A 19,134-nucleotide genomic window follows, 5' to 3' on the forward strand; every position below is an offset into this window, starting at 1 on the left:
ACTCCGGTCCTAATGGAGCAGAGCCTTTGAAAGTCAGCAGTCCCTGAGCCCGCGGCGCCGGTGTATAGGTGCAGCTGACCTGCTGTGGCTGCCATTAATAAATACAATTGATGCTTCATTCGTTCTGAGCTGCCTTTAGTTTACTGTGTCTGAGAGCTGTGCAGCCGCTGCCTGACTCCCTTCTGCTCTGTTCTCAGTTGCAGCCTTGGCTGGCAGCTATGGGGTTAACGCTGCTCGAGCAGGAGGAGTGTTCGCCGCTGGATCTGGAAAGCGCATGCGTGTAATCACACGCATGCGCAGTACACTGGCAGTCGAGTGGGGTGCTTCAAAATACATGCAGCCAAGACATGGGGTTTCCACGCATGCGCATAATTATGCGCATGCGTGGAAAAGCGGGGGGTGTAAAGACAGATGGGGTGGGTCTATCGATAGTACACCGCCAGGACTATTCAAGGATACAGTGTTGCAGTCACGTGACACCATCACGTGACTGCCGATTATTCAAAAAGGGACTTTTTCTCTTGTCTGAAGCCAATACATTAGAGCTTCTATCACTACGCGGGGGCCCGCTTAGCTGCCAAGGTTTCAGATTGCTTATGTGTGACATTTTCATAATTTCAGTGTAATTATGAGTGACATTGAGGGACTATGAGTGACACTATTCTCTTGAACAAAATCAAGCAATGAGGACTAGAGAAACTTAAAAATATCCGAAATTACACCCATTTGAGCAACGAAAAACTCTAAGAATGTCTTACAACTGCTGCAAAAATACCAGGAATGGCAGGCCACTAACCTAGTGTCCTTATATAGTGGTGCTGCTTGGAAGCTGTGCATCGCTGCAGCTAGGCCCCAGGTTTAGGGGTTTTGAGTGTAGGGGGAAGAGTGAGAAGGCTACATACATGAAGGGGTACCACCTGAAGGGTTTGTGTCGCTGTATTCTCTTGTGACCACAACATGAGACAGGGTGTAGGTTTGAACAGCAAGCTTTATTTGAGTAAACAGCAGGACATCAGCACGCCCGCCGCCTGCAGTCAGCCGGTGACAACTGACAGCTGGCGTCTGGCGCTCGGCATAGAACCGTCGGCATACCAACATTCCACGGCAGCGCGTGGAGCGGAATGACGTCACAACATACCCCCCTTTCCTCTAAACGCAGGTAGGGAATAAAAATGAAAACAATGGGAAGGGAAAGCATGTAAATGTCAGAAGCATAGAACGTAACAACAAATCATCCGACAATGAAGTCCTGTTAATGCTGAGGGGGTCTCCTAGCCCGTAAGGGTCTCTGATAGGGTTGAGCTCTATGAAGATCGGGTGAGTCATCATTTGTGTAAATTGGCCTTTGACCATTGCTCAGGTTATCCCCACCGGGGCCTGGTGCCCCCTCACTCCTACACTTGTGCGAGCACCATTGAGCAATTGGCGGTCATGAGCCAACATGTACCCAGAACATGAATTCTTGGTAACCCCTTTACTAACCAGGGTTTTAGGAACGTGGTCTCGTGAGCAGTACTTTGCCACCCTACGTAGGTTCCACTATTCACCATTTTTTAACACAACATAGAATGGGTGTGCTTCCTTTACCTGAAGGGTCCTCGAAATTTGCATAAACCTCTTACCCAACGTCCGGAACGGACTTTGACCCAGTCACCAGCATTTATGCTGGACACAATTTTCCCCTTGTCGTGCACTCTACAGGAAGCATGCTCAGGAATGCTCACATCACATCCATCCTCTTTTTTTCCTTCAACCAATTCTCTGATCCACGGAGGCACCAGTTTGGAAGCTGGTTTCCTACCTCGCATGGCGACAAAGGGAATAACTCCTGTGGTTGCATTTTCCGTCGTGCGATAGGCCCATACCAACTCGCTCAGAGTCTCCTCAATGTCAAGATTATTGGTTATTGCCAAACTTATCGCGCCCTTGATCATACGATTGGCTCTCTCAACAATCCCATTGGATTGTGTGTTGTACAAAGTTGTGAACGTATGTTTAATACCACACTCACTCAGAAATTCTCTCATCTCACCAGAAGTCAGCTGAGTCCCGTTGTCCGTAATAAGGACAGTGGGATGACCCTCCTCTTTGAAAAGCATGCGCAAAACCTTAATGGTAGCTCGAGTGGTTATTTCAGGGAGTAGGAAGACAATGAGCCACCGAGTATGAACATCCATTACCACTAACCCAAACCTTTTGCTGGGATGGACACCCGCCATTGGCCAGATAAAATCTAGGTCTATGCTGTGCCACACTACACCTGGGTCATGGATGGAATTAGGGATGGATTGGGGTCCCACCTTGAGTCGCTTCTCACTTTCGCAGCACTCACTGCACCTCTCCACCCAATCGACCACCTCACCATCTATACCTGGCCACCAAAATTCATTTCTCAACTGTTTCCTTGTAATGGTTTGCCCCAGATGCCCTCAAAAAGTCTTTTGCGGATGTCAAATGGGGGAATTATGTTGTCTCCACGCATGATAACCTGATCAGCAACAACAGACAATTCGTCAATTACTGCATTAAAAGGTCTAATGCTGATGGGCAAGGTGCTTTCCCTACGTCGACCCTTAGACACGAGATTCATAACATTCTTAAGAATTTCGTCCTTAGACATAGCTTCCACCCACTCTTTTTCACTGACTGCGCCACTACTCCACTGGATTACATTCTCAACACTAGAGATGGCCCCTTCACTTTCTTTCTTTGATACACCTGTCCTGTCTACATCCTCCCAATTCAAGGACAGTCGTGACATGCAGTCGGCCTGTACATTGCACCAACCCGAAATAAACTCTACATCAAAATTGTACTCCTGTAGCCTAGAGGCCAATCTTGCTAGTCTGGCAGACCCCTTTCCAGTCCCACCTGGCGAAAGTATCTTCAACAATGGCTTATGGTCAGTGCGGAGTTTGAATCTATGCCCCACACATACATCCTGAAGTACTCCACACCCCAAGCGGCTGCTAGAGTTTCCTTTTCTATCACTACGTAACAGCCCTCAGTGGTAGTTAGAGTGCGAGATGCAAACGCCACTGTTTTCTCATTGGTGCCATCATGCTGCGACAACACAGCTCAAACACCGGTATCGCTTGCATCCACAGTAATAACAGTTTTCCCACCTATATCAAATGGAACCAAAATGCCTGCGTTGCATATTTCTTCCTTACTATCACCAAAGCACTTCTCCTGGTCATCCCCCCAACAAAACTTGATCCCTTTTCTCATGAGCACTTTCAGGGGTTCTGTCTTACTAGCAAAGTTCTTCAAGAACTTAGAATAGTACTCGATTAGCCCAATAAATGAGCGTAGCTGGTCTCTGTTGGTGGGGACTGGAGCCATTTTTATGGATGCTAGTAAGTCTCTCTTTGGTTTAACGCCATCTGACGAGATGGAATGGCCCAGATATTCCACCTCGTTTACCAAAAATGTACATTTTTCCCTGCGCAGTGTCAGGCCAGATTCAAGGATTTTTGCAAGGGCATCTTTCAATGCAGAGTTGTGGTCACTCACACTCTCACCAAATACCAAAATGTCATCCTAGAAGTAAATTAAATTTTTTACACCTTTGAAAATCTCCGTGACCATTCTCTGGAACACGCTCGCAGCCGAACGTAACCCAAAGGGCATCCTCGTGAATTGAAATATCCCCTCATTGGTGATGAAAGCTGTGAGGTGTTTTGATGACTCGTGCAAGCGTATCTGATGGTAAGCATGACGAAGGTCAAGTTTAGAAAAGTATTTTGCCCCGTTAAGCATCACCATCAGTTCATTTATGTTGGGCAGGGGAAAGGTGTCACGGATAACATTCTGGTTCAAACTTCTGAGGTCAACACAAAAACGTAATTTACCATCAGCTCGTTGTGAAATAACAACCGGGGAAATCCATCATGAGCAGTCAATAGGTTCTATCACCCCATTGGCTAGCATCTCTTTCAATATTTTCTTCACCTCCCCCCTTACCATGATGGGAACCTTTCTTAGTTTGTGTTGCACTGGGATCGCATTATTTTTCATCTTTATCTTGTGTACATATCCCTCCAGATTGCCCAGCTGATCTCTAAAAACACCCTTACCTCCTTCCAGGATATCTGCCACTGAGAGATCATCTACCACCATGACCTGTCCAACAGCATGTGGGTCAATTTTGATATGGAGGTCAAACTGGTGATACCATCCTAAGATTTTTGGGTCCTGATTCTGCTACGTATACCTTACCCCTCACAGATCTTCCTTTAAAAACAATCACAGTTGCCATGTAACCAAGTATGTCTATCTGTTCACCCTGATACCCCCCAGGATTTATATCTTTGGGCATCAGCTTTTTATTAGGCCACTCTTGTTTGAAGATCCTTTTAGGTATGATAGTATATAGTGACCCCGAGTCAACCATCAAGTCAACTTTTTTATCACCAATGACAAACCCTGCCTTAGGCCTGTTTTTCCTCCTATCATCTAAGCTATGAGGTTCAGTGAGAAGAACTTCTCCATCCTCCCCATCGCTGCATGACGAAGGTTCAACACACAAAATCCTATCAGGCTTGTAAGAGCATTTATATGTAGAAGACTCATCTGTGAACATTGCCACCTTTCCCTTGTTGGTATCCCTGCACATTCTTTCAAAGTGACCCCTGCGGCCACACCTTCTGCATTCTTTCCCAATGGCCTAACACTGCTTCGAGTCGGATGTGTGATAAGCACTGCCACACTTTCCACAAACCTTGTTCCCGACTCTACATGGATATGCTCTACCCCTGTAAGCATTCTTCACACTTTTAAACTTGGTAGAGGCAGCTACTTCCTCTTCACAACCCTCTACAACAGATGTTTCACCTTCACAAGACATGTTAACCTTGTTGTCCCTACGATCCATTTCTTTCATGCAAGAGTCTGACTCCTCTATTATTTTTGCAATGTCAATTGCATCCTTAAGCGAGGGGTCCTTTGCGGCCCATAAGCGTTCCTGAGTATTCCTGCTTCTACTCTGAACGATAAGTTGGTCTCTGATCATTTCTTCAGTCATAGGGCCGAATTTGCACTTCAAAGAAAGTTCGTGAAGTCTTGTGACAAAGTCATCAATGGACTCTCCAACTCTCTGCGGCTGAGTATAAAATTTGTACCTTCTTAGCGCTACGTTTGTTTCCTTGGCAAATCTCAATTCTAATCTTTTCCGTGCCTCCTCAAAGACATCCTGAATGGGTTGACCACGTTCATTATTAGCAATAGGCAACTATTTAAATATATGTTGTCCTTCTTTCCCTAAGTTGGTAAGCAGGATTGCCTTTTTCCTATTGCTAGTGTAGTCCTGTGCATCCAAGGCTTCCAAATAGTTGTCGAACACCTCAATCCACTCATCCCACTCTATGCTTGGATTCCCTGGCTGATTGAGAAAGTGAGGAGGCGCAGACGCAGCAGACACATCAAGGGCATTTATATCCTTGTATACTACCAGCCAATTCAATTGTCTTAATACTAAGCACTGTGATATACAAGGTTCTTCCTTTAGGTAGATGTGTATCCACAAAATCGTATGACCAGTATATACCACCATGTACCATGAGGTGGCGCCATTTCCTAATACATACTGTACTACTCTGTTGAAGTGTGCCAACCACACGTGAATGTAAATTCCAGACAGAGCGTGACTTTTCCACCTCACAATTTCTCTCTTCTTTGTGTCCGATATTTAGAATTTGTGGCTTTCCCTCATACCACTTATATTCGACTAGCGTATTGCTTCCTCGCGCTGTCTTGACACAAATCACGAATTTCTCCTCACATAACAGCTCAGGCCGTTCCTGTGTCTGAACAGGCTCAATAAACATTTAATTCCAAGTGTGCGATAGAAGCCTCCTTTATACTGCACAGGACAAGCTATTTCTGTTTATTTTTAATTATTTATGTGCGCGATGACAAAAGGCTTTGAGCATGGCAATCCACAACAGCCTCCTGCTCGCCTTACCAGTCGAGCTCTTTGTAATTAATTTACTCAATGCGCGGCAAGTTCACTCACGCTTGGTTGCTCTGTTTATTTTCAATAATCACCAGTGCGAAGCAATGCCTTCTCATAAAGAAATGAGCGCTTCCACAGGCTTGTTCATTTTCGTCATATTAAGCTAAGCCTTATACTGCTCATCACATCAATTATGGAGCTGTAGCGTTCTTTGTTACGATGATGAGAAGACGATTACATTTGCTTCTAAGCGCTCAGCTGCTCGCAGTCACTTTCACACAGCTTGAGACGAAGCGCAAACTTCTCCACAGCACTCCGCTTATCAGCTGTCACTCCGATTGTCAGAGACGTGATCTCACACGGTCTCTTTGTACTTCTACACAACTACCAACGCAGACGCAATCTCTTACTGTTTTCCTGTTGCGCTTGACTTTCCCTCTTTTGCGTGAAGGCACACTCCCATCCGCTAGTGAAGGTTTTGTTGCCTTGCCTCTCACGCCTCAATATTCGCTGTATGTCCTGCTGCTCGCTGATTACAGGCTGACCTCGTCGCCAAGAACATGTTGTGACCACAACATGAGACAGGGTGTAGGTTTGAACAGCAAGCTTTATTTGAGTAAACAGCAGGACATCAGCGCGCCCGCCGCCTGCAGTCAGCCGGTGACAACTGACAGCTGGCGTCCGGCGCTCGGCATAGAACCCTCGGCATACCAACATTCCACGGCAGCGCGTGGAGCGGAATGACGTCACAACAGATTCATGCCCCTGATTTAGGGGTTTTGTAGGAAGCAGATGGGTGTGAGAAAGCTTCATAATGTTGCATGATAACGACCCTCGTGACTTTGGCCCCTTTCTGCTGCCAGCTCACACTTGGAATTTGCAGATGGCCAGAGTAAAAGAATTTCCATTTCCAGCACAGTGTACAAACATCTCCAAATAAGAAGATCACTAACCAAAAATCTTTTTCTAAGATGACCTTTCTGTAAAACAATTGCAGCACCATCTTCCATCACACCTTGAGGAAGTTAGCGGGAGGCCTGTGGAGCCATATGCTCAACTTGACAAGACATCAATTGTGGATCGATGCTATGTATTAGGCACTGAGCACGTTTTAGAGACCAGTGTATCTAATAATATCATGAAATTAATACAAACATGCCTCCGGTTGTCAGTACAACAATATAACTAAAACTTGAAGGGTGGGCTAGTAGGTTAATGTATATGCTGCAGTGATGAGTGTACGTCACTGCAGAGAGAGTGCATGACACACCTGAGTAGACTGTGCCACTAGAAGTACCAAGGAAATGTGTCTGCCAGGATGAGCACTTGCCTTGAGCGTTTTCCAAGTTCTTCAGCTGGGAATAGGCAGGGGCCACCAGGCTGCAGGAGAAGGTAGTGCTAATTAATGTAAGGCAAAGAGCTGCTGACAGTCTAGGCTTGAGCAGTCAGAATAGTTTGGGATTGAAAACAAGCTTGAGCACAAAAGTCAAAGTGCCCCACATTAGGAAATGAGACAGTTAAGAGTGGCCTAGATTTGCACATTGGGATAGTTTTGAACGCTGTAGTAGTGTTTTCAATTTATAAGGGAATCCAAGTGGGTAAACTTGCTTATGCTGCACGCACTGGTTGCTGTATTTTTAGGAACATGCACAGTAGAACCTGCTGCACACCTAGCTTTAACTTCCCTGGGCCGGATCCCGGCTGGGACTTCTACACTTATATCCCAGGAAGGGCTGCATCAGTCCGACTAGACTCTGATCCATACCAGGCCAATCACCAGCAGGTGCTCTATAACCCTGCTTCACCAGCCAGTAAAGACCTGCTGTGAGACACGCACCAAAGCGGCACTGAAGAAGGGCGTCACATCGGCAGAGCTCATTGAAGTTTAGGGAAATCACCTGACAGGTTCCAAAGTGAGGATTAGCAATACCGCGGGCGGCCGGGGCACTGTATCATGCCTGTGAATTAATGCCTTGGGTCTTAAGAGGTTCGCAAATAGACCAAAAGGACAGGGTTGCTCTATCACAAACGTGACGGGTATCCCATCCGCCAAATTACAATTCCATTATGTACTATGGAGCTTGTAATTTGGCAGATGGGACAGCCGTGAGTATCCCACCCGCCAAGATCTTAATCAGGCCCTAAGGCTCAAAGATCTAGTGTTCCTAGTACATGGTTAGAGCACTGGCTCTGATTTTGGACCCGGTGATCTATTCTAGGCAGTCCTAGTGCACTATTTTTGAAATCACAACTTCCCTACAGCACAGGGATAAAGGAGGCTTATGCTTTTTAGTACAGCGACAATTCTTGAACCATTGCAAGTTCTTGAACAAGATGAACTCGGTGTCCCTTGCATACTTGCAATACTTCTTTACGCCCAAGTGAGTTTATGAACGACGACCCAGGCAGTCCTAGTGCATTAGACTGGAAATCATCCCCCCAAATCAGAGATAAAGGAGGTTCCAATGCTTTAGCACTTTTAGGATGCCTGTGGCACATCCGGTTGCTGTGCAGGGTGATCCAGATGTCCCCAGTGCATTGGTGTATCAATGACTCAGCAGATTTCCAACATCAGGGCATGGCTCCACATCGGGGGTTTGGATGGGATGACACAGCAGGTCCATTTTACCTTACAGTACTAGGATTCCACAGTAGCATGTTGCAGCAGAACAATTTGTTCTCAAAGCACAAATCACTTAAATAAAATGTGTCTGTTTATAGATTAAGTCCCTGGCCCCTGCCGCCCCCTCCCCCCCACCTATGTCCGACTGGTAACCATCTCCTGCAGCAGCCTTTGGGCGCATTCCTAATTTGTATGAATTACAGAAATATTTAGTTTAGTAACTTGATGTCCCGAGTGCTGTTTGTTTAACGGACATGGCGCGTTCCCAGAACGAAGACTTGTACAAACCAATCCCCTGCCCTCAAAAAAAAATTTCGCCGTTAGGAAATGAGAATTATTTACTTAAAAAATCTGTTGTGCTTTCCTTCCGAGACAGGAATGTTTGACGGCCCTGCACATTCCTAGCTACTCTCCGAAGGCCCTCGGCTTCCTCTTTACAACTTCTGTACTGAGGGCAGGTCACAACCTACGGGTCTGTGCCTCAGTGATTCATAGCCCGCTGCAACCTATTTCCCACATGGTGCGTGGCGGTGCGGCGTGGCGCCCCGGGCTTCTCATCACGGCGCACCGGGGTGCCGCGGCGCACAGTTTGGGAAGCACTGCCCTATGGAGTGGGCTCGAAATGCGTCAACCTTGCGTGCTGTTGACCAAACAATCTTAGGGCTGAATTTTGAATGATACTGTTGAATTTGAAAATGTGTTATTACTTTGTGTTGTGCACTATAAAGGATTATTGGTTGTAAATTGATGATGTTTGCAGTGGTAGAAGTGGGCGGGATCGGAACGGCACAGCGTGCCCCTATACTAAAAAAAATTATTTCACTCCGTTCCCCTACTTCTTTCTTTCAAAAAAGCATCCCGGAACGGCAAGAATAGTCCCACTTAAAAATTATAACTTTTTCTTTCAGCTTCCAGGGGCGGCTCGCAGTTCTCTGTTGAACTCCAAAGGCTGCAGCAGCCCCTCCCTGCGCTCCACACACTGAGGGCAGGCCCTGCAGCAGTCCCTCCCTGAGCTCTCATAGACTGAGGGCAGGCCCATTGTCATTCCGATTGAGGCTGATTATCCCCTTTCGAATGACAATGCGCCGCCTTCTGCCTTTAGCACATCATGCTGAGTTAGTGATTACAGAGGAGCTTTCCCCAGACAGAGTACTGTGGGGAACTTGCCACCATGTGAAATTTGTCAATGTTATACACAGAGTGAACTGGGCAGGAGCAATGAAGGGACAGAAGAGGAGACAGGAAAGGAGAGGTGATGGGGTGGGAGAGGTGACCGGGCAGGAGAAATAATGGGCAGGAGAAGTGACAGGGCAGGAGAAGTGACAGGGCAGGAGCAGTGAAGGGGCAGGTAAAAGTGACAGGGAAGGAGAGGCAACAGGGATGGAGAGGTGACGGGGCAGGAGAGGTGAAGGGGCAGGAGAGGTGATGGGACAGGAGAGGTGACAGGGCAGGAGAAGTGACGGGCAGGAGAGGTGACGGGGCAGGAGAGGTGACACTACACTGTAGCACTACCCTGCACAACCCCGGACACTACCCGAAACCCTAAAACACTACCCTACACTACACTAGCACCACAACACTACCCTAAACCCTAAAACACTACCCCCAGCACAACCCCCAACCTCCAGTCCGGTCCCTACACTCAAACACTACCCTGCACGACCCCCAGCACTACCCTAAAACACTACCCTACACTACACAAACACCACAACACTACCCTAAGCCCTAAAACACTACCACCAGCACGACCCTCCCCAAACCTCCAGTCCGGTCCCCACACTCCAACATTACCCTGTATGACCCCCGAGCACTATAACCTGAAACACTACCTTATACTACCCTAAACACCACAACACTACCCTAAAACACTACCCCAGCACGACCCTCTCCCAATCACCAGTCCAGTCCCTACACTCAATAAATACCCTGCACGATCCCCTAGCACTACCCTAAACCCTAAAACACTACCCTACACTACACAAACACCACAATAGTATAATAAATAAGGCATGAAAATAGTGTAATAAATAAGGCTCCGATCTACCATCCAGCATGCAGCTTGAATAGATTGTTAATAGTAATCTGTTTAAAGTCCATTAGTATTCAAATTGTTTGTATTCACTAAATGTTCTGCATTGTAAATGAAGACTGGGCGATTACAAATAAGTATGTGCAGTTTGTGCTTAGTATTCTGTTAGTATTCAAGAAGTATCACTCACATATCAGTAGACTTCTTGCACTAGCCTTCTCCAAAAGAACACTATTGAATACTAAAATAGGCATAAAATAGTCTTTGAATGCTATAAAAAGACAGGTTAACCACTAAATGTAGTATTCAACTTCTGGAACTCCATTGCTTTCTTGTCTAGGTTTGTGTTCTACAAATACATTAGCAGGGTATATTTGGTGAAAGGGACATGATTTCTACTTCGTATTTATGGAAATAAGTTCACTGAAGACATTCAGGCGGTTTCTATGACAAAAATGAGAATTAATTATCGTGAACAGCATTTAGTTTGAAAGAAAGGACCAGAAACCAAGAAGATTGGTGCAGTGGGAAATATAACGCATAATCATGAAAATCAGTTTATCTCACCAGGTCTGGCTACTTTTCCAGAGAACATGTGGCAGGTGTTCTGCTTCCCGGTGCACTGAACTTCTCCAGCCGGTATGCAGGAGCCCGAGGACTTCTCAGTGAAACACTCGTCACATTTATAACCATTCGGGGTCTCATCCAAGGCAGGCACTGAAATAACACAGAACAGCAATTGAGAAGCCTAATGTGATCAGAAATGGGGTGCTAAGTCATGGCTAAAGTCTTCCACCCCAACAACAGTAGCATTAAACACCACACTTTGTATAAAAATAAAATAAATATTATGTTCAACTCATGAGGCACAAATTTTATGACTTCTTTTTTGCCCAGAATAGAAATTAATTTCTATTGACTGCTGTAGAATAGTGTGTGTTTTGAGTAACTCACTAGGCATGTACATTGTGTCCCTCATTTACAAGAGGCAACACTGTCGCAGCGTATCTTTTCATGACTCTCTGGTGGCAGAGGGCTCTCAATCATATCTATGAGGCCTGGCTTTGCATGCTTAAAGCGCTGCTTTGCCTTACTTTACATCAATGAGCCGTTCCATGGGTGTTGCTGGGGGTGTTCCCACTAAGCACCCATGGGATTTGACGCTGCTCCAGATTTACAAAATAACTTAAACCTGGGGCTGCACCAAAAATGTCTCCCCAGAGCAGGTGTAATGAGGAGAAAGGCTTACATTTCGCCTTCTGCAGCACACATAGAATGAGTAAAAGGCCTCTCATGATGGTTTTTGGGCTGCAATGTACCTCTTCCTTCATGAAAACAATCATGCCAACAACACAGACACGCTTGTACCATGGTGCAAGGGTGCCTGTGTTGACGCTCAATTGCTAAATGTGCACGGACGCTAGCTGAAAGGAGAGGAATGCACCAGAATGTGTAAGTACGGTGGATTCCTTCCCTTTCAAAGTGGCATAAGCCAGAGCATCAGAATGACTTGTGCCGCTGTCCTATGCCAATTCTTTGTAAATTAGGTCCTGTATTCTCCCTGTCTGGGAGACTTGGGGCAACAATACACCTGCATATCAGCCGGGCAGCAGCGTGCAATGTACGCATGGGGTTTAATGGTACCCTTCGCAACGGAAGCTAAGAGTAGGCTGCATGCATGCCTCAGCGTGTATGCTGGGTCTAAACTCTACTGCATGATTTTTTATTTTCAACATTGACTTACTTCTTTTAAAACATACTTTTACTATTTTAACATTGTTTGGGGGAAATGACTATGTAGATGTGCTGCTTACCTTCAATTTGAATCTGAGCTAGTTTTTGCCCAAACATCACACAGAGTTCTCATGTTGCAGATGATCCATTTTACTTCATTCATCTCGCATTTTGCATTTTTTCTCCTCCCTTTCAGGAGGTTTATGGCCCACTCTGAGCGGCCATCTTAGTGTTGCAGGGCTCTAGTGGTTGGCAGGTGCTAGTATTTGATGGACCTGTCGCTGCGGATGTGTAATTGCGATGTGATACCCCATAAAATCAAAGGCCAACTTATGAGTCTTAAAGGTAGAACTGAACTGAAGATTTTTTGAGACATGCCCTTCAATACCCAATATTATATTAGCTGATACACTGTTAAAAGGCGGACTCATTAATGCTCGCTCTCTTTGTAAACATGCTCAAAACATCAACGAGATGATCACTGACTTGCAACTTGATTTTCAATTCATCACTGAGACATTGCTTAAGGAATGGTGTAACCCTGACTTTGCATTAGTACTTTCTCCAAATTATACCATCTGTAGACGAGACAGAAGCTAAACAAGGGGAGGAGGGATGACAATCATTCATTGTGAGGCTTTGTAATGTATAAACCTTCACCTCTCCTCCCTGAAAGGACCAGAAAGCCTGTGTTTTTGTTTCAAAATGAAAGGATCCTTCTTTTTTACTGGAGCCCTGATTCACCGACTATCTGGCCCCAGTATTGAATTCCTGGAAATTTGAGGTGATGCGTAAGACCACCTTATGCTTCGGTTATACATTTCACTCTTCATTTAAATGCTGCAACAATTCTGAAATAAATAACTTCATTGAAACATTTGAAACTCTTGGATTTCACCCATCGGTCTCAGTCCCTACACAGCAGGCCGGGCACACCATCGATGAAGTATGTTTACATTTCATTTCTCTAACAGTCATCACCCCAGTGACACAAGTCTAGTCGGACTATATGCTGATTCATTCCATCCAACATTAACTATACACGTTTAAACTACCCTTCTAATAAAAAAACATTCCTATAGCAAGCTGTAAATGGTTAAGATGCTAGCTAACCCAGCATTGCCAAATTTGGCAAGAGCTACCCTACCCACTGTATCGGGTAACACCTTAGATGACACCCGACGCTGTGACACATGGGTAACAGTGATTAGCGATGAACTAACCCCTATAGAGCAAGCTACAAATAAACAAAAAACAAAAATGTCAGCACTGTGGTATACGCCTATACTAGCAGAACTCCACCTCCAGTGCAAATAACTGGAACAGAGATGGAGAAGAGCAGGCAGTGTAGATGAACTGAACCTCTTCAGATGAAGCAGAACAATATCATCTACAAATTAAGCTACCTTAAAAAGAGCATTTCTCAAACAAAATATTAGATGCTCGAATTCATCAGAAAATGATTTTCACAGTGGTAAAATCATTTATCAACCCACAAATAATAGTTAACAACATTCCTCCATCACAGATGTCATGTGACCAGATATTAACAACATAATTTTAATCGCTAACTACAGCAGTAATTCTTACCGAATGGAAACCTCTTAATAAAAAAATATAACATATACTCTATCACACACGCCAATATTCGTCCTATATCACTACTACCCATTGTTGGCAAAATCACAGAAAAACTTTTTAACAGACAGTTCACAGACTTCCTTGAGTAAGCCGGGATATTAAACCCCAACCAATCTGGCTTCTGTCCTAAACACTCACTGAGTCTGCACTACTAGAAGTAGTAGATACACTGAAAATAACTCTAGCCAAAGAAAACATGTTGTACTGATCCTATCGGACTTCTCTTCTTCGTTTGATATAATTTTGCATGACATTCTTCTATCCTAAATAAAACAAAGCATTTTCTCCACCACCTTGGCTTGGATAAAACTGTTCTTACCAACCGTAGATACACAGTGACCCTAGGCCAATTCCACAGGGCTCTTCTCTCAGCCCTCTTCTATTTAATATCTATATGCTGTGTGGAGAAGGGACACATCAGTTTGCCACTTCCTCTGCTTGTCTTGTCTCTCTTTTAAAACTGCAGCTAAAGGCCTCAGCGTCTCTACTGGCAGCTGCTCAAATACACTCAACATACAGGACAGAGATTACCCTTAGCAGAACAGAACATTGATACATGTATAGACTGGGAGTCTGGGAACAGGATCACTGGTTCCTAAAAAGTAAGATCACAGATCTGGAGGACAGAAGTCATCAAGATAGTCATCGTTTAGTTGGCATACCTGACAAAATGGAGGGAGATTACATGATCGCATTCCTGACAAAACGTCTCCCGGAGCTTCTGAACATGATGATTACCTCCCATTGGAAATCCAAAGAGCACACAGACTAAGATCATGCAACACTCAATTCAATTCAATTCAAAAAGCTTTTATTCGATTTGTACATACAAATCATACAAGCAAAAATACATGATAAAAATGTTTAGAATCACCATATGAACACTTATAAGAAAGGTGGTAAAAAGATGTGCAAAGGCTGGAGTGCAACAATTAAAAAGTAATCTTGCCATTTTAAGTCAACGTAAAAAAAAAGCAAGACATTCATAACTGAACAGACAGGAAATCAATAAGGATTACGCGATAAACCTTTCCTGGCGGCTGTACATAACAATTTTAAATAATCATAATATACTGTGGACATCAACAAATATGAATAGTACCTTAATTACAAAAATTGGTATAAAACTTGAAGGCATATATATACAGACAGGAATGTAAAAAGTGATAGCAGCATAATACAATTCCTGGCAGCTGTATAACATAGGTACAGACAGGTAAGTATAAAAATGTTATAGTACAATACTTTTCCTGGCAGCTGTACACTTCAAAATAAAAGTAGCCAGAAAAAAGCAGATCTCCTCATTCTCTAATGAGGATAAAAGTATCAGTGCAGTTTCTGTAGTACGAGTATTATACTTAATAAAAATTGGTTTAAGGTATTTTAACCTAAGAAAATGAAAAAATTTACAAAAAAGTAAAAAGTGGCAACTACTCTGCCGAGAAATACTGTCGCACGGGCAGGGTATATCTGAACTGGTTCTTGTGTTTGGAAATGCAACCAGATGATGAACAATGCCCAATCTGACACGTGTTAAAACATACTGATGAGAAGGATGGGTCACATACACAAGATAGGATTGGAACCCCGAAGTTAAATTTAAATCTTTATAAAATTTCACGGTAATGAGGTTACCAGAAATTTTATCTCGCTCTGCCTTTCGGAAGTTTAGAAACGTTGTCTTAATTTCTTTTTTTGAGATAGAAACAACCTCTTCAGGCTCACGGAACACATCAATATTAAAAAGAAGGAGATACCAACGGTGGATGTATCTCAACCACTGTATGCGTGAAGAGTGATCCAAGCCTATACAATCAAGAATAATATCCTGAGTAAATCGAGTCTCTGGCTTAGCCCAAATAGAACGCCACAATAAGAGTGGCCGGACTGCTGCTAAGTCAGAAATGAACTCGATCCCAACTTCTTCATGGATCAGTTGAATGGAGGCAGAAGGGGGAACACATAACAACCTCCTTAGAAACTTATTTTCCTCCTTCTGCAGGGATGTACCCTCACTATGGCCCCATACACCTGCCCCATACAGTGCAGAGGAGACACAACAAACATTGTATATGTTCATCATGTCTAAAATGCTTCGTGAGCCAAGTTTAGAGGCAAACCGAAAAATACTGCTAGTAGACCGCAGCATTTTTAGTCTAATAGAATCAAATTCCGAGGTCCAAGACCCGCTATTGTTATATGTAATTCCTAGATAACAAAAGGACTTAACCGGAGTCAACTTTTCCTTATCCACGAAAAACGTATACTTTGACTGCTTAGCTGCCCGACCGCATGACATAACATGTGTCTTGGTTTTGTTCACACGAAGCCGCCTAACTTGAATAAACTGCATGAAATTATCAATTAGGCGCTGTAGGCCCATCTGTGTTCGGGATAAAAGAACAGCGTCATCCGCGTAAAGTAACAGCGGGACAGGTTTACCACCAATCAGGGGGGCATCTGCTGGGATGTCAACCAGGGAACGGTCGACGTCATTGATAAAAAGGGAAAATAAAAGGGGGGCCAAGACACATCCCTGGCGTATGCCCCGAGACACTTTGAAAAACGGGGTACATTCGCCAAGGGTGCCATAGCGGACCTTACAGGAGAGTTTTTCGTAAAGTCTAGCTAAAAAATGAACTATTTCCCTTGGAGCCCCTGCATCAAGCAAAACCTCCCAAAGAATGGTGTGGTCAACCAAATCAAAAGCGCTGCTCAAATCAGCAAAACATAAAAGGAGGTTGCCATTTTAACCACAGTATATTTGTTAATTAAAAGGTCCAAATTTACACATTGGTCCAATGTGCCCAGGCCTTTCCGAAAGCCGTATTGGACTCTAGTTAAGATGTTAAAATCAGTTGCCCAATCTTCCAGCCTCTTGAGCAAAATCCTACTCATCACCTTTACAGAGGCGTCCAATAATGAAATTGGCCGGTAGTTAGAGGCCTCTGATTTGTCGCCTTTCTTATGTAGAGGAATAATGACCGATTGACCCCAAGTAGACGGGAAATTGATTTCTGCCGCGCAGTTAAATATCCTCGCCAGGATGGGAGCCCACAAAGCTGGTTCATCTTTGTATAAATCCAGCGGGACCCCATCGGGGCCAGGGGCCTTACCTCCCTTGCTAAAAGAAATTGCTTCATGGCTTTCTTCTAGTGTTATTCCCAACGGGAGGGGTAGCCAAGGGGTAGACTCAGGTGACAATGACTCAGGGGATAACCCTTCTGGATTGAAAATTTTGGAAAAGTGACTGACCCAATCGCTGCATGCCACATAAGATGTTAGTTCTGGAACATCTTCTTTATTGAGGAACGGGCTGTTAATTGTTTCCCAATAAAGTTTGCAGTTTTTGGTCTCGGCTGCTTCCTTCAACTTATCCCATGCCTCAATCTGTAATACCCTTTTCCTGGTATTAATTGCTATTTTATATCTAGCCCTAAAATATTGTATATCCTTCTTATCGCGTGGTTTGGTGCCTAAAGCATTCTTTAGTTCTCGGAGGGCGACTATACAAGTCTTGTCGAACCACCCCTGCTTCGGGCCACTATTGGATAACGGGGCCTTAGTAAAAATACCATCGATAGTACTGTTCATGGAGACAAAGTGAGATAATAGGCAGCCTAAGTCACAGTCATTATCTAAACAGAAACTAATTTGGTTCTTACAGCTAGTAAGAACCTCCTTCTGCTTAACCTTAGAATTTAGACCAGTCCATTTAATCCTTAGACCCTTCGGTCTAATAGGAACTAGGTCAGTTGAGCATTTTTCACCTGAAACTGTCGAGGTACCATGCCCCAGGAGGGTAACACGAAGGCTGTTATGGTCACTGAGACTTTCTTCATTTACATACAAATCAGTGAAGTCTCCGCTGCTAGACAGAAGAATATGATCTATAAATGATCCTGCATCTCTGCCTGTAAATGTAGGGCATATTATTGCCTGGTTGTTTGTGTTACAGTTTAACAGGGTCATGTCTAGTGTGACTAGCATATTATTTAGTGTAGAACCATAACTGCAATGTTGGAAGTGAGGAGAATCCTCCCTCACTCCCAAACCCCCCCAATGACTACTCATTGCTGCACCAAAGCCACAGATGTTCCCGTTGGACAAATGGCAGGGCTGCAGGTTAAAATCCCCTGCCCAGACAACCTCGGCCTTTCTTTTCGAAATACCAAGGGCCTTGGCAATTTCCCTTTCAAGAGGCGGTAGAATATCCCCTCTGGTGGCATCAAAGATATTGTTGTAGAAATTTACTACAACTAAATCAATACTCTTCCTGCACTCCACCCTTATAACTTGACTATGGGTCCCAACTGTCGTGCTATATTTGACCTTACAATCACACAGCTTGGTGGATAAAAGCAACAAAAGGCCCCCCTTAGCCCTGCCTGAGCTAGATTTAGTGGCTCTAAGACAGTAGGATGCGTACCCTTCGATGTAAATGGGGTCCAGACACCAAGTTTCCTGCAACAAAATTAGGTCCAATCCCTCCCCCATAAAGCTGGTCCAGAAGGGTGTACCCAATTTGCTGGCAAGGCCAGCAATGTTCCAGGAAACAAGAGAGAGTCCTGCTGGTTTGCCAGAATCGTCAACAACAGTCGACTCTGGCTGAATTGCACGTAATAGGATAGGACCATCTTCCCGAGGGATGATGTCTGGGCTTAATCTAGGGATAACAATAGGTGTACATGCATCAAGGCTATCCCTATTTTCTATACGCGGGAGGGGTATTAGCGATGACACCATTGGCGGTTCAGGAAGTGCGGCTAAAGGTGTGACTGGGGGAGCACTCGCCATATCTAAATAGGACGTAAAGATGTTTGAATCCAAAGCTTCAGTAGGGCTGAGTCAATCTACCTCGTCTAACACAGCATATCTGTTAGGGTGGGCAAGTTGTGAGTACAAGGAATCCTGGGGAGGGGGCAAGTCCTGCCATGTTTGTTGCCACTGGGATTTAACTTGTTGTAGGGGCTGAAAGGGTTGCTGCCATTGATGGGCAGGTTGAAATAGGGGTGGTGGAAAATGGGGAGGATGTTGCCATTGAGGATTAACATGATGTGGGGGAAAAGATAAAGCATGCAATGGCTGCTGCTGAAAATTATCATAATGTGGAAAAAAGGAAGAAGGGTATAGTGGTTGCTGCCAGGGTTT

General features: G+C 44.5%; 2 protein-coding genes across 2 annotated transcripts in view; both read right to left on the bottom strand.

Annotated features, from left to right (window-relative positions):
• LOC144762767 (uncharacterized) overlaps window positions 1–19,134 on the bottom strand; it is a 599,563-nt gene that overhangs the window by 283,734 nt on the left and 296,695 nt on the right. The window lies entirely within an intron of this gene.
• LOC144762958 (uncharacterized) overlaps window positions 1–19,134 on the bottom strand; it is a 159,795-nt gene that overhangs the window by 103,202 nt on the left and 37,459 nt on the right. Inside the window, exon 4 of the mRNA XM_078648295.1 lies at window positions 11,176–11,325. Coding sequence (XP_078504421.1) covers window positions 11,176–11,325 — 150 coding nt within the window. The remainder of the gene's footprint in view (window positions 1–11,175; window positions 11,326–19,134) is intronic.

The sequence above is a fragment of the Lissotriton helveticus genome, chromosome 1_1, assembly GCF_964261635.1.
Source record: "Lissotriton helveticus chromosome 1_1, aLisHel1.1, whole genome shotgun sequence".
NCBI lineage: Eukaryota > Metazoa > Chordata > Amphibia > Caudata > Salamandridae > Lissotriton > Lissotriton helveticus.